This window comes from Platichthys flesus, chromosome 23 (assembly GCF_949316205.1).
Source record: "Platichthys flesus chromosome 23, fPlaFle2.1, whole genome shotgun sequence".
NCBI classification, from domain to species: Eukaryota; Metazoa; Chordata; class Actinopteri; order Pleuronectiformes; family Pleuronectidae; genus Platichthys; species Platichthys flesus.
Genome location: NC_084967.1, coordinates 1,923,118 through 1,936,840, shown reverse-complemented (window position 1 = coordinate 1,936,840; position 13,723 = coordinate 1,923,118). Strand labels below are relative to the sequence as shown.

The 13,723-nt window shown below is 40.2% G+C and overlaps 2 protein-coding genes across 2 annotated transcripts; one reads left to right on the top strand and one right to left on the bottom strand.

Annotated features, from left to right (window-relative positions):
* The first annotated feature begins 1,144 nt into the window (after window positions 1–1,144).
* Window positions 1,145–10,395, top strand: ldhba (lactate dehydrogenase Ba). The gene is made up of 8 exons (XM_062383292.1): window positions 1,145–1,294; window positions 5,470–5,605; window positions 5,954–6,071; window positions 6,395–6,568; window positions 6,697–6,870; window positions 6,963–7,080; window positions 7,699–7,822; window positions 9,648–10,395. The coding sequence occupies exons 2-8, from the start codon at window positions 5,477–5,479 to the stop codon at window positions 9,813–9,815; spliced, it is 1,005 nt and encodes a 334-aa protein (XP_062239276.1). The 5' UTR covers window positions 1,145–1,294; window positions 5,470–5,476; the 3' UTR covers window positions 9,816–10,395.
* Window positions 10,396–10,562: 167 nt separating this feature from the next.
* On the bottom strand, window positions 10,563–12,897 carry kiss2 (kisspeptin 2). Its single transcript, XM_062383291.1, has 2 exons — window positions 12,702–12,897; window positions 10,563–11,588 (listed from the first exon to the last, which is right to left on the bottom strand). Exons 1-2 carry the CDS (start codon window positions 12,811–12,813, stop codon window positions 11,335–11,337), a joined length of 366 nt encoding a protein of 121 aa, XP_062239275.1. The 5' UTR covers window positions 12,814–12,897; the 3' UTR covers window positions 10,563–11,334.
* Window positions 12,898–13,723: the final 826 nt, after the last annotated feature.

Here is a 13,723-nt window from a genome sequence, read left to right as displayed (position 1 = left end):
CATCTGTGAACATGTTTCATTGAGTTTTCTTGCGTTTCAATAGGATTTCACTCCATCCACAGGCGTCTCTTAACTCGAAGACTGAGGAGAGGATTGAGTTCTGTGTTTCCTGGTTAGCTGACTATAGCTGCTGCTGCCTTACTGGTTTAAAACCATACATAACCTTTACACATTTCTGCCTGTGTGGTTGTTGTATGTGGATTAACAAGGTAACTGCACTGTACTTGTGATAAACGTGATAAACGTGGTCACATTGTGTCCCTGACCGCCCCCAGAGGTGGTTTAACTGATCGCATCACAATCTGTCCTCAATGCTTAAACCTGTATCTAAATCTCTCGGATTGTAATCTGATTACTGAAACACAATGTATGTGCATGTGTTAATAGGGTAATAGAGGTTGAGATGAGTCTAATGATCAAGAATTTGATCCTGTCCATGAAGGAAACATGACATTACAAAATGGACCAAAAGTTTGAAAAGTAAAAGTCCTGCTTTCAGGTATTATCAGCAAATTCGTTAAAGTAGCCTATACAATAAAGATAATGGCGAAAAACGATTTTTTTTGTCATAAGGTGTTATTATATATTATATTACTACATTACTTTTGCTGTTTGGTAGCATTCAAATCTTGTACCATGTAAGTCAAAATGTAAATAAGCAAAGTAAAGTAGCTGTTCGTCAGAACTGCAGTTCTCCTTCAGTAAATGTATCAGTATGTGAGGACGACACAACAATGCAGAATAAAGTGAATATCGCTCTCAGATTTTTGTTATAGACCCTGGTGGCCCATTAACAGAAGGCCTGGGGGTCGAGTTACTATTGGATCTATCTGTCCGAAACTCAGAGCCACCTTTAATTACTGCAGTGTCAGCTCCAGCTGGAATTCTGTAGATGCCTGCAGTTTGAGTTGCACATTTAAAATTACCCTCCTCTCCACGAGGATGTGATGCCCTCAGATGAAGTTTATCTGTGTCTGTAGAAAAATAGGGACAGCATGAGGGAGATAAGCTGTTGACTCAACCAACTGGTTTGTTGGAATAACCCCAAAATTCCAGCAACAATGACAGGGAGATGAAAATGTCAATGGTTATTTTAAATACATTAACCATCAAAGATCACAGTGTTCCCTACGAGCATCACGCACAGGCTGGCACCTTGCGTGCGCCCCCCCGCCCCCTCACATGGTACAGTAGAACTCCAGCATCCTCCTCCTCCTCTTCCTCGCTGCAGCGCGCCTTCTTCTCCGCACTCTCGGAATAACTAACATCAAACTCAAGGCTCCTCAGAGAAAATGTAAGTCATTCCGCTTGTTTCCTCAGATCACGGAATTTTGTGTGCGCGATGGTCGGGGGCTGCCGCCGCCGCCGCCGCCGCCGTCACAGTGATGCGTGCACAGCGCCTCTGCAGCAATGGATGCTCCGACTTGAAGGAATCAGTGAATGCCAAGTTCAACTGTGAGTCGTAAGACTCCTACAAACAAAGGGTCAAGGCTTAATTGATGTTTCTGTCCCCGTTAGTTCAGATCGTTCTGCAGCCATCGGGTCATTTTATGATTTTTCTTTAGAGAGGTGAGAAATATGGATTATTGCAGCTTTTGTTACATTTTGTTCCAACTGTGCAAAGTGCAGCTGCTGCAGCTCATTGTGCTGAGCTGTGATGCATTTTAACTCAAACCTTTTCAGACTCTTGTTTCACATTTACACTTCTTGTAAATCTCCAAATCTGCGTTTGTGACCAGATCAAACTGTTCCCGTTGTGCACTTGTCGTTGAGGGCAGGTTGTGTAATTGCAGCCACAGTCTGTCAAAGACAATGGAGCGTCCCAGTGAGCTGACAGTGAACTTGAACTCTCCCCCTGTCTGAGTCGAATTATCTGCTTTCGTTTTTATTTAGATGTTTGAACCTTTGTCTCAGCATCAGCCGAACACAAGGGCTCCTGCAGAGCTGCAGGCTGTTACATTACACCACTGAAATCACAGAAAAAGAGAGGAACCACAGCAGCTCATCGACCTAAAATGATTAAATCACGAACAGGTTGTGTTGATGGGACTCATGAACCTATTACTTCGGCTGCTGAGCAGATTATGTAACGGCAAATAGAATTTAGGAGGCTAAAGTGAGGCATTGTGCTTCTCAGCAGCCCCATTGTTCCCTGAACAAGTGTCAGTCAGCTGCAGCCACAAGGTGTTTCCCTCTTTATGGACACAAAGAAGCTCCCTGGACCACCTACTCAAAAATGTCCATTAAAACCCTGATCTGAGCTGATACCCCACCTTGTTTGCAGACTTTATATTGCAACACAGAGCTTTGTTCTTTGTTGATATACTGAGAATAAAGGTAAGTGGTCCCCAAACCGAGGACCTGGGGCCTTCAGGGATCTTGGACATGCAGGATTATTAAATAGGATGCACTTGTGGACCCTCTTGTGTCAGAAGTCCATTATTTATTTTAACAGCACTCCCTATAGTCCTGCCATTCAAAGTGTCCATTTGACCTTCATATGATTTGAATGATGTGCTGTTAATAGAAGTTGTTAAATTAGAAAACACTGAGGAGCAGTGGCTGCATGATATTGATCATACACTAAAATAAGAAGTTTATTCTTTGATATCATGTCAATGACGAGACCATATCACCATATAATAACATATTATTCATTAGCTGCGTCAAGTTTATCTGTGTAACACATTACAATAACAAGGTAGTTCAAAATGCTTTATAAGAATATAGAAAAGGCCTCATGAGAAATTGTGTGTAGTCCACTCTGGCCTGAAACTGAGGTTGTTCTAGTTTTTATTTGTTACATTTAAAACCATTTTGACTTTGACAACAAATAAAGACTTTAGACAATTCTAAAACTAATAATGTGTATGTATGAATATTCATAATAAATAATAAGTTACAGTGAAAGGACCTTTTCCGTGTTTTGTGTTTTGTTTGGGGCTGGTGCCCCCAACCCTAACCCTGTTCTAGTTTCTACAACTCATGTTTTACATTTTATTCACCACCATATGTGAATAAACCTTCAAAATATGCAATGTATCTCCTCACTCTTCACTTCATGTAACGTATTCACCAGCTTTCACATAACATAGTATTAAGCAATGACAAGTGTCTGCCAAAATAAAATGTTTTTTTCCGTTGCTGAGTGTAATATGCATTTTTAGCATCCTCTTATTTTTCTTAGTCTGTGTTCATCTTAAAAATGATTTCTCTAAGCTTCAAGATTCAAGATTCAAGATTCAAGATTCAAGCTGTGACTCTTGTCGGTCAACTGTCCTCTTGTCACGCGATCACACTCTGTGACGTAACTGCTCTGCTGGTGCACGGAGCACATGCTGTGCATGTCATCGTTTATAAGTGTGGCTTCTGACTATTACAAAGTGGACTTTTTTATTGAAATACATGACAGCAGACACGCAAAAATGTATCTTTATTTTTTTTTTATATAGATGTAACACAGATAACACCTCGTGCTGCAAAAATAACCAAAGAACAACCTTCGGTCGGTGTTTGCAGACTAGAGCTGGAATGGAATACAACTTTAATTATAATGACCACAATTATAATGTTTTTCAATATTATCACTGTATTATTACAATGTTCATAACTGTTCTGACACTCTAAAATTATTTTATTTTATTATGATCATTATCTTTATGTCGTAATAACCATTTTACATCCATCAATCTATTGTCTGTTCTTTGAAATTCGAAGAATTATTCCTTGTCCTTGCACAAACTGCTCTATAATATACTGTCACTTTTTATTGTTTGTGTGTGGAACTTGTTTGAGGAGCTTTTCATAAACAGTCTATGTCGCAGAGAAAAGTAAAACAACTATCTGATTCCTAGTTACTACCTGTTTTATCTGCAATAAAGACTGTTTAGTTATTGTTTTTCATAAAATAAAACATAATTCAATTTTTTTGATATTGTTCAGGTATGGGATTTATATAAGTTAAAATACTTGACTGAACTGCTGTTATTTTTTTCATAAATTACATGTCAGCTATTTCAGAGGTCTGACAATCATCAATCTTCACACCGAAGATCACAAATTTTCAAAATAAAAGATTTATAATTCAGCTCAGTATAAAGCACTACAGCAACAAAGTGAACATTGTGCTTTTAGTTTGAAGACAACTTTCTAAAGACAAAGTGATTCCTTGAATGTTGATGCCAGGCTGGTTATCAGCACTTCGAGCATCATGTCTAAGCTTACATGATGAAATATAATACAATAATATATATATAATCTCACTATCAAAATATCTTGCAGCAAGGTTTGATTTGTCCAAAGACTGAGGGGCCACTGCCCCATCCCTACTGACAGAGCCCTGGTAGCCTGTTTATTCCAATAAGTATTAATATTGAATGTATTGTGTGTCGAAATTTAACACTGCAATTCTTTGGGCTCTTAAAAATGCACATGTTAATAAGGATTCCAAAAAGATGAAGGGTTTGCGAGATATGCGTTTCACATACACACAAATCTAACGCACTCACAGGCAGAGTTTTACATGTCTGTATATGAAATCATCCCATTCACAACTTACATAGTGTAAATGCAGATGAGCAAGAAGACAGTGACAGTAATTACAATGACAACACACATTTTGGATTAGAACACACACTGACAAATTCATTCAGCGGTTTGTGTGTAGGTGCTGTATTACAACAGAAAGTACATCATTCAGTTCGAATTTGTTCTACTGGTGTCATCGTGCAAACATCAGATGTGTGTGAAGAACTCCATGTTCTTCACGTTGTAGTAGCCATGACAACGTGCTCATGGATGTATCATTTACAGATGTGCATGTGCAGATTTGCGTGATGCCTGAGCAACCTTGTGTGTTGACACTGGGACAGTGATGATGCTGCTTCTGAGAGCGGACGTAATGAGGAAACACAACTATTTAAACTGCACTGGTTTGAAGTGTGTCAGTGGGTTGTTGTTGGTTGGTTTGTTTCTTGCACTTTGACTCACAGTGTCTCTCTTTTTGACGCCCATCAATGCCTCCTCCTGTCAGTGTGCGTAACCATGGTGAAACCGTAACTCGCATTTTGTTTTTACAAACCAGCATTAATTGTGTTGTTGCTTTGTGGATGATGTAATTATATACACGCAGTCTATAGCATTTCTGTGTTTTGCGGGCTAACATGCTTTATTTTGAAAAATTACTGCTGGTCCTCAGGATTGGCTGATAATGGCAGTAATAATTAGCTGCAGGACTTTACATCGACATTTATGTATCAAGCTGGGTGTAATTTGACTGCATGACTGTTCCTTTACTTCTATATCTACCCAAGACCCCCTGAGAGATAGATCTGTGTCTCTGTGACCTCTGACCTGTGTGTTGCTTCACACGACTGATGCACAGTCCTCTCACTGCTAATTGTATGAAGATCAAGGTTTGGATGAACATGTCATGTCTGAACCACTGACATGTCCCCTCTCTCCCTGCAGCTGCATCATGTCCTCAGTTCTGCAGAAGCTCATCAGCCCCATGGCCAGTGGCCCCGCTGAAACTCCCAGGAACAAGGTGACGGTGGTCGGGGTGGGCCAGGTGGGCATGGCCTGCGCCGTCAGCATCCTGCTGCGGGTAAGATACAACATCACAGTCAAGCTCCCTCTCTGTGTTGTTTAATAGGTTATTTTCACTGAATGTTCTATTATTGTAGGCTGTAACGCTACAGTTATCTCCACAGTCTGGCTTTTTTACAATAATAATACTAATTATTATATTTTTGTCTTTTGTGATTATTGTCTATCATGCCTTGATTTGTATTGTATGTTTTGTTAGGGTGTTGATCTTTTGTTTTGGTCTGTGTAATGAAAGTTAAATATAATTTTAAAAAATATTAAAAAATATGCTATTCATTACATTCACAAAGGTCATATTTCTGGTCTATACCATCGTCCGTCTTACTTCTGTTTGTCCGCTGGTCAGGACCTGTGTGACGAGCTGGCTCTGGTGGATGTGATGGAGGATCGTCTGAAAGGAGAGATGATGGACCTGCAGCACGGCAGCCTCTTCCTCAAGACCTCCAAGATAGTCGCTGACAAAGGTCAGGAGCTGAGGCTGCATACTGCTGCAGGCTCTTAAAGTGAATGCGTCAGCTGTGATGTGAAATCAGCTGATAACTGACACTATTAGACACTGTCAGTTCTGAGCAGTGAGTACTTGTTATCTGAGGCCATGAGTTTCAGGGCAAGTGGTCCCTGTGGCAATGTAACCTCTGGCTTGGAAGTGTGAATGCCTGTCAGAGCTCAGGCTAATGTGCATTAAGGTCCATTAATCCGTCATGTTATTGATTTATACATAAATACCTTAAATTAAGTGGTGATAATAAAGTGTACAATTCATCCTCGTCTACTCCTCCTCCCCCAGATTATTCTGTATCAGCCAACTCCCGCCTGGTTGTGGTGACGGCCGGCGTTCGCCAGCAGGAGGGAGAGAGCCGCCTCAACCTGGTGCAGAGGAACATCAACGTCTTCAAGTCCATCATCCCCCAGATCATCAAGTACAGCCCCAACTGCACACTCATCGTGGTCTCCAACCCTGGTGAAGACACCAACACACACACACACACAAACACACACACACACACACACACACACACACACACAGTTGCCTTTCTGTGTGCATCCAATATATCAATATGACCCCTGGGTGTAACATGCTCCCCACAGTGGATGTGCTCACATATGTCACCTGGAAGCTGAGTGGTCTCCCCAAGCACCGTGTCATCGGCAGCGGCACCAACCTGGACTCCGCCCGCTTTCGTTACCTGATGGCCGAACGCCTCGGCATTCACTCAAGCTCCTTCAACGGCTGGGTGCTCGGCGAGCACGGGGACACAAGCGGTGGGTACACACACAACAATGATGTTGGTCATCTCAAAAAGATTGTGAAACTGCAGGAAAAACAACCAAAGTAACTGTATGTGTTTTTCTAGTTCCTGTGTGGAGTGGAGCTAATGTAGCTGGAGTCAACCTGCAGCAGCTGAATCCGGACATCGGCACAGATTCTGATAAAGAGCAGTGGAAGGCCACACACAAAGAGGTGGTGGACAGGTACACTGTGTTAATATGAATACTATTGCTATTAATCGAAAGTGGTCAATGATCCATTCATGTATTATTATTGTTATTACTATTATTATGAATGCATGCTGTTAACATTAAAAATCCTCATTATTGTTATTATTAGTGGTGGTTGGGTTGGTATCAAATTAAGATTAAATTATTTCCTTTTCCCTGCTATAGTTACACCTCTGCGCCTGCATATAAGTAATGCTTGCAACAGTCATATTTTACAGTGTGTGTGCGTGTGCAAAAATCAGTAAACATTATTAAACAATTATTTGCATGCCGTACAACCAGTAGGTTTTTATTTATGCTAACTATAATATGGTTATTATATGTTTTCCTCTTCCAGGCTTAAAGGTGTACATAAAACACAGACAAAACTTTTACACTCATTACAACAACCTAAATGTACAGATTTCAATAAGTAGGTAACCTGCATGAGAAATAAAACAACATACAAACATTATTTATACTATATACTATAAAAAAAGTTTTAATAATATCCTCTGTATCAAAAATAGTTGAGATTTGAAACGGCCAACGATGTCTAACAGAGGCACATGTCATAATAATGTCATAACTAATTAATGGGTTGTGTCTCAGTGCTTATGAGGTCATCAAGCTGAAGGGCTACACCAACTGGGCCATCGGCCTGAGCGTGGCTGACCTGACGGAGAGCATCGTCAAGAACATGAGCCGGGTGCACCCCGTCTCCACCATGGTCAAGGTCAGTCACGTGCACGCACACACAAGCACTTGCAGATCGGGCCAGGCACAAAGCCTAACAGAAATCTGGCTGTGTTGTAAGTACTGGTAAGGGTCCAAGGGGGCTGCAGTGTTGAATTAGGTGCGATTTTGGAAACATGGTACGTTCAATGGGTGGGGCAGCGTGCTAAGAGGTAGACTGCAGACCGAGTTGAACATGTCTTCCTCTTCTACCTTGGATAAATTACAGCAGTGGTCGGCAATCGGTGGCCTCTGGCTTAAAAATGGCTTGTCAGCAATCATCCTTATTACTAGGCCCTGTCTCCCTACATTCAACATTTGGTCATTTCGTTATTATTTGAATGTTGATTGTCAATTAGAGTGTGTCGATAATCTAGGTTTGAGTTGTGTGTTGTATTATTTTGGAGCAAGTATGCGTTGACAGTTAATTTGTTAAGTCTATGATGTTGCTCTGTTTGGCTTTGTCAGCTATGTGGGGTCAGATCAGCAGGTGGATCAGGGAGAGTTAGGTTTGCACAGATCAGGTCTCTGAGACAGGAGGGGCTGGGCAGACTCAAGGTGACAGAGAACGGGTGGAGTTTATTGCATTAGATCACATTTAGTCAACTTATTGCATTTCTCTCCTGTATTTGTGAAGATAGGTTGAATTGTGAGGTCAGCAGCGGCCCAGCAGAGTCCTAAGTTGGTCTTGTGTTCGCCGTGTTGAGTGTGGTTTCTACTTTTCTTTCTGTTTAGCTCACCTTATACTTGCCCGCGCAGGTGGTAGGTTCCAGGCAGGTGAGGCTATAAAGGTAAATGCCAGTCAGTAGTGAAGGTGGGAGAGAGGGCTTGGCAGCTTGCTGTGAGGGTAGCATGATTTATTTTTGTTGTATTTCCTAGGGATCATTTTGTATTTCTGTTGTCTTATATCTTATATTGCTGTTTTTGTTAATAAAAAAAAAAAAATCACCTGCTCCTGCTTCTTCAGTATTCCCTTTTTTCCAGTTTACAGTACCAAATAACATCGTCCAACCCAATTTGGGGAAGTGGTGCTACATTCGGCTTAAAAAGACAAACTTACTGATTACTGATTAATCTGTGGATCAAAAAGTTAACTATACTCCTCCACTACTGCTGTGGCCTGTTAATACAGTGTCCCTGGCACCGTTCATCTCACACACAGGAGTATATACGTTTACACGATATCGGTGTCAAATGCTTTCTAAAGGAATACTTCAACATTCAAAATATGCTCGCAATATTTCCTTTTCTTTCTTAGATTGATATGCCTGGTATAGCAAGAAGACTGACTGACTGACTTGCTCTGTCCAACACTCATGAGTGACCACGTTGTTATTCATGTTCATTCTGTCAGTGTACACAGGTTGTTGAGGATCACCACTTATTGAATAAAATTTGTTTTCAAATGTGTAAAATCCTATTTCGCATCTGATTGATTCTGCTCCCCCCTCTCCTCTCTATCTATCCCTCACACATCGACACAGTAACACACACATTGACTATGGTAGTAAGACTGGTTCAACACAATATTGTTTGGTCTTAGGGAATAGAAATGACACGTGTTTGTTTGCATGTAAAGTGGGGAAATGGAATCTGGTCACAAGCAGTCACTGGAGACACATGAACGTGCAGAGGTTCTCCTGAGCTCATGTCTACTTGTGATATGATCTGTCAGCACCGATATTAATAGATATTTCCCTAAATGTGTAATTATTCCATTAGCACTGTGTCTGGCACGTATCACCCCCATGCAGCAATATGCCTATATATAGTATAAACATGTGACGTCCTCCTCACCTAATTGCTGCCGGCGTGTGTTTCCTCAGGACATGTACGGTATCGGCGAGGAGGTCTTCCTGTCTCTGCCCTGTGTGCTGAACAGCACCGGCGTCAGCAGCGTCGTCAACATGACCCTGACGGACGCCGAGGTGGGCCAGCTGAGGAAGAGTGCCGACACTCTGTGGGGCATCCAGAAGGACCTCAAGGACATTTGAGCCTACCTGCACACACACTCACAGTGGTGCTGAGGCCAGCTGACACACGCACACTCCCCTTCATAACATCCCTCTCTCTTAGACTGTGTCACTGTCTTGAAAGGATGATATCAGTGTTTTAAGCCCCAAAAACACTATAATAAGCACATTTGCCCCCAAACAGCTCATAGTTGGTGTTTGTGTTGGTGTTAGGAGATGTAAGCCGACCTCTGTTGTTGTACTCTGAATGGATATCTTGTGTTTCAGCTATTTTAGACCAGAACCGAGCACAATCCCCACAAGTGTCATAGTCCTCCTCCACCGCTTAGTGGTTCAGAGAAAGACCCTTCACATCCAAAAGCACACTGCTTCCCTGCTGCCTTCGCCTGAAACTGGTAAAGTGGTAGAGCAGACAAGCGACTGCACACATAGCTCATTATGAGTGTGAAGGTTTATCTCTCCCGCTTGTTTTAAAAAACTGAGCTAAAGAGGAGGTGTGGTGATGTCCAGCTCATGTTTTTTTTGTTTTTTTCTGACTGTCTGACCTTGTGTGTTGGAAACCACAACGTGTAACTTAATAAACTGAACATCATTAAGAGTGCCTTATGTATGCAAGTGTTTTATTCTGGAAAAATAGTTTCATCATTTGTCCAGTAAATGAGAAATACAAACCGCTATCTTGGTTAAAAGTTGCAAACACAACAAATACAATATTTTAAATGGATAGTATACAGTACATTTCACATTTCACATAAAACTGAAATTAAATATGTGTGCAGATCCAGGATAACATTTTCCCCTCGTATTGTGAGATTGTATTTTCCACATTTTCGCTGATATCTTAGGGATTCAATCATAGATCTTGATTTAAAAAATCTGGCATATTTTGGAAATTATATCTATTAAGTGTTACCATCTCTGAGTATTTGATTTTACAGGAACTGAATAAAGCGAATTGAATTGAAACTTTATCTACTATAACCAGTCTCATAATCCTAATGGGTGAATGTCGCAGAGAGAAAAGTCTTCCCTTCAAAGAAATGTTTTTACATATATGATAAATCCCAAACAGAAAAATGAATAGGCTATGTTTTGTAATTTTTTTGTCCGGTTAATACATGTTTCTTTCCATTTATTTCTTGTTAATTTAATATATTTATTTTTTCTATTTCCGTTCCATTTTATTTTTTATTTACAGACTAGTAATGTACCCAGAAACACTGCAAGCAAGGAATCCAGATGCTGAAAGGCAATACAGTGACACACAGTGGTTTAATTGAGCAACTTCAGAAAGTCAGTTTGTTTTATTCAGATTACTTACTACATCTACTGAGGTCATTAAGAGAAACCATTGCACAAAATGATTGTCCTTTGTCCTTGTCACATTTTTATAATTTCATTTTATTTCAATATTTCTTTCTCATAAATCTTCCATTGTTGTAGATGTCAAAGTCCTTTCAAAGTAAGGCTAGGTAAAAAAGTTTTATTCAGGGAACATGATGTGATCTTGTTAAACACATATGGAAAAGACTTGTCTCTCTCAGGTGGGCACCTCCAGTTCTCGTGGGAACAGAGAAAGGGGTGAGAATTGATTTGTCCGTGCTCTTTTAACGGCTCTACTGTACATGTAACGTTTCCCAAAGCGAAGGCTCAACGGGTTGAAGTTGAATTTACTCCTGCGGTCGTTGCACAGCAGCTGCCTCTGCTCCTCGTTCTCCCTCAGGGAGAAACATAGACTGGGCTCGTCCACCAGGTCGGCCTCAGTCCTCCTCTTGAGCATAGAGAGGACAGACCCTGGGGAGACAGACGGAGAAATCAGTCCAATGATGGAGGACACCAGTGAGTCATTGGGTGAAACTGCACAGTAATAAGCTTTGAGTGGTCATTGTGACTAGAAATCTTGCAAATCATCTGTGATTTAAAATGTTTGTGTCATAGTAATGAAGCAGTGATCAATTAAAACTAGCTGAACAATAAATATATGCTTCAATAAGTTTGTTTCCAAACAAATGTATTCATCTACATCTGCTCTACTTGTTGCTGCTATCACTAATAACATCTTTATATCCATATATATCACCCTTATTGTTTTCATTATAACAGCTTCTCAGAGCTGAAATCTGATGCTGTTCCTGGTCTCTGTCTCCTCTCTCTTTGGAATTGAATTGAATTGAATCTTTACATAAAAAAATACTCAAAGAACATCTTTCATTATTTAAGAGCTTTAAAATATTTAATTATTTTAGAGCTTGATACATTTTTCTACAGGATTTTCTTTGATGAAATCTTTAAGTAATTGCTCAATAATGTAGGGCCAGGATACTGACTGTTTTATGTTGTTTTTGCAAACCCCTCTTTAAATTTAGCTCTTTGAGATGGACTAATATTTTATTTGAAAATAATTTTGTGATCCCTCCTTGTATAGCCCCTTTCAAATAATCATCATTCAGGCTATTTGTGTATAGATCAGAAAAAACATTTGTAAAATGTTAATAATTAATAGGAAAATGTATAATTGATGTGGAAAACTAATATCTCAGATCAAAGTGATTCACAAACTCATTCATATAGTGCAGCTATGTGCAGAATTTTTATTTTATTTATTTAATTATAGTTTTATCCTCATTATTGATACAAAATGTGTTCGCAAAATGATATTGATGTACTCCATTTATATAGTTAAATAAACAATCAGTTGATTTCAATTGTTTTCTATAGTGTTTATGATTTTAATGTTATAATAAATATAAGTGAACAATGACTGAACGAATATAAACGTATACAATAAGATACTTGCATAAATCATGGACTATTATGTCCATTGTTGTCGCAAAATATAATGTTTTCCAAATATATAAAAAATTAGATACAGAAAAATGCTTTAGTCAAACTTTTCTGGTGACTTACCTGTTGCTTGTGTCCTTTGTGCTGAGTCATATCCTGGAAGCGCTGCTCCCTCACTCCCTGCATCCTGACCGATAATCAGGCCGCACACCACAGCCAGAGCAACAAGTCTCATCTGTGAGCACAAGATTCAGATCCTCCCTCTGGGTGTGAATGTTCCTCCACTCAGAAGATACTAAGCCCTTTCCTCCATTCAGGCCTGTTTTATATCTCCAACAGGTGACCTCGACCTCCTCGTTCTCCAAGCCTATCACAGCCGTCTGCGTCTCAGTACTGTAAATTGCGGAGCTATCCGACGTCCGTGGTGCTGAAATGCATCATTCATCACCTCTTCTCAGAAATGTTTGCTACCCAGACATTTCAGTCGGCTGATATGTTGCTGCAGGAAAATGGAAAGGTAGTGACCACATTTAGATAAAATAATAGACAGGAACAGGTCTGAAAGGGATTGATGCGTAATTATGCAAACTGGGCTGTGGTTTGGCCAACAGGGTGGACCATGTGGCTTCAGGAAAACTGTATTGTAATTCTACTTTACCCAGCGGGGCAGTAATAAATGGTTGGTATTTATGTAGCACTTTTCCAGTGGTGATGACAGCTCAATGCCCTTACAGTATAGTTTTATTGCCATTCACCCATTCACACACATTCATACATCTATGGGCAGCATCTTTTTCTATGAGGAGCAATTCAGGGTTCAGTATCTTGCCCAAGGACACTTTGGCTTGCAGATGAGGAAGACTGGGATCTAACCGCCGACCTTCTGGTGAGAAGACGACCACTCTGCCCCCTCAGCAAGAGCAGCCGGTATAGAGGTACTATTAGTTACATGTCGGTTCGGATAAAATCGTCAACTAAATAATATATAATGTAATGTAAATTTTCCTCCAGTATTAAGTAAAAGTAGCCGTACCATAATGTAAAAAGTTACTCAAGTCTTATAATAATAGTGTCCTCTGTAACTGATTGACATGAGGCCCCATGAAGAAACCCACTGCTTTTTTAAAAGAGCTCACATGTGACAA

Excerpts from the sequence above, each read along its gene's own strand:
- kiss2 (XM_062383291.1), bottom strand. The coding sequence starts at position 12,813 with ATGAGACTTGTTGCTCTGGCTGTGGTGTGCGGCCTGATTATCGGTCAG. Across the intron at positions 11,589-12,701 it reads ACAAAGGACACAAGCAACAG|GGTCTGTCCTCTCTATGCTC; the intron begins GTAAGTCACCAG and ends CTGTCTCCCCAG.
- ldhba (XM_062383292.1), top strand. The coding sequence starts at position 5,477 with ATGTCCTCAGTTCTGCAGAAGCTCATCAGCCCCATGGCCAGTGGCCCC. Across the intron at positions 6,569-6,696 it reads CATCGTGGTCTCCAACCCTG|TGGATGTGCTCACATATGTC; the intron begins GTGAAGACACCA and ends TGCTCCCCACAG. Across the intron at positions 7,081-7,698 it reads CACAAAGAGGTGGTGGACAG|TGCTTATGAGGTCATCAAGC; the intron begins GTACACTGTGTT and ends GTTGTGTCTCAG.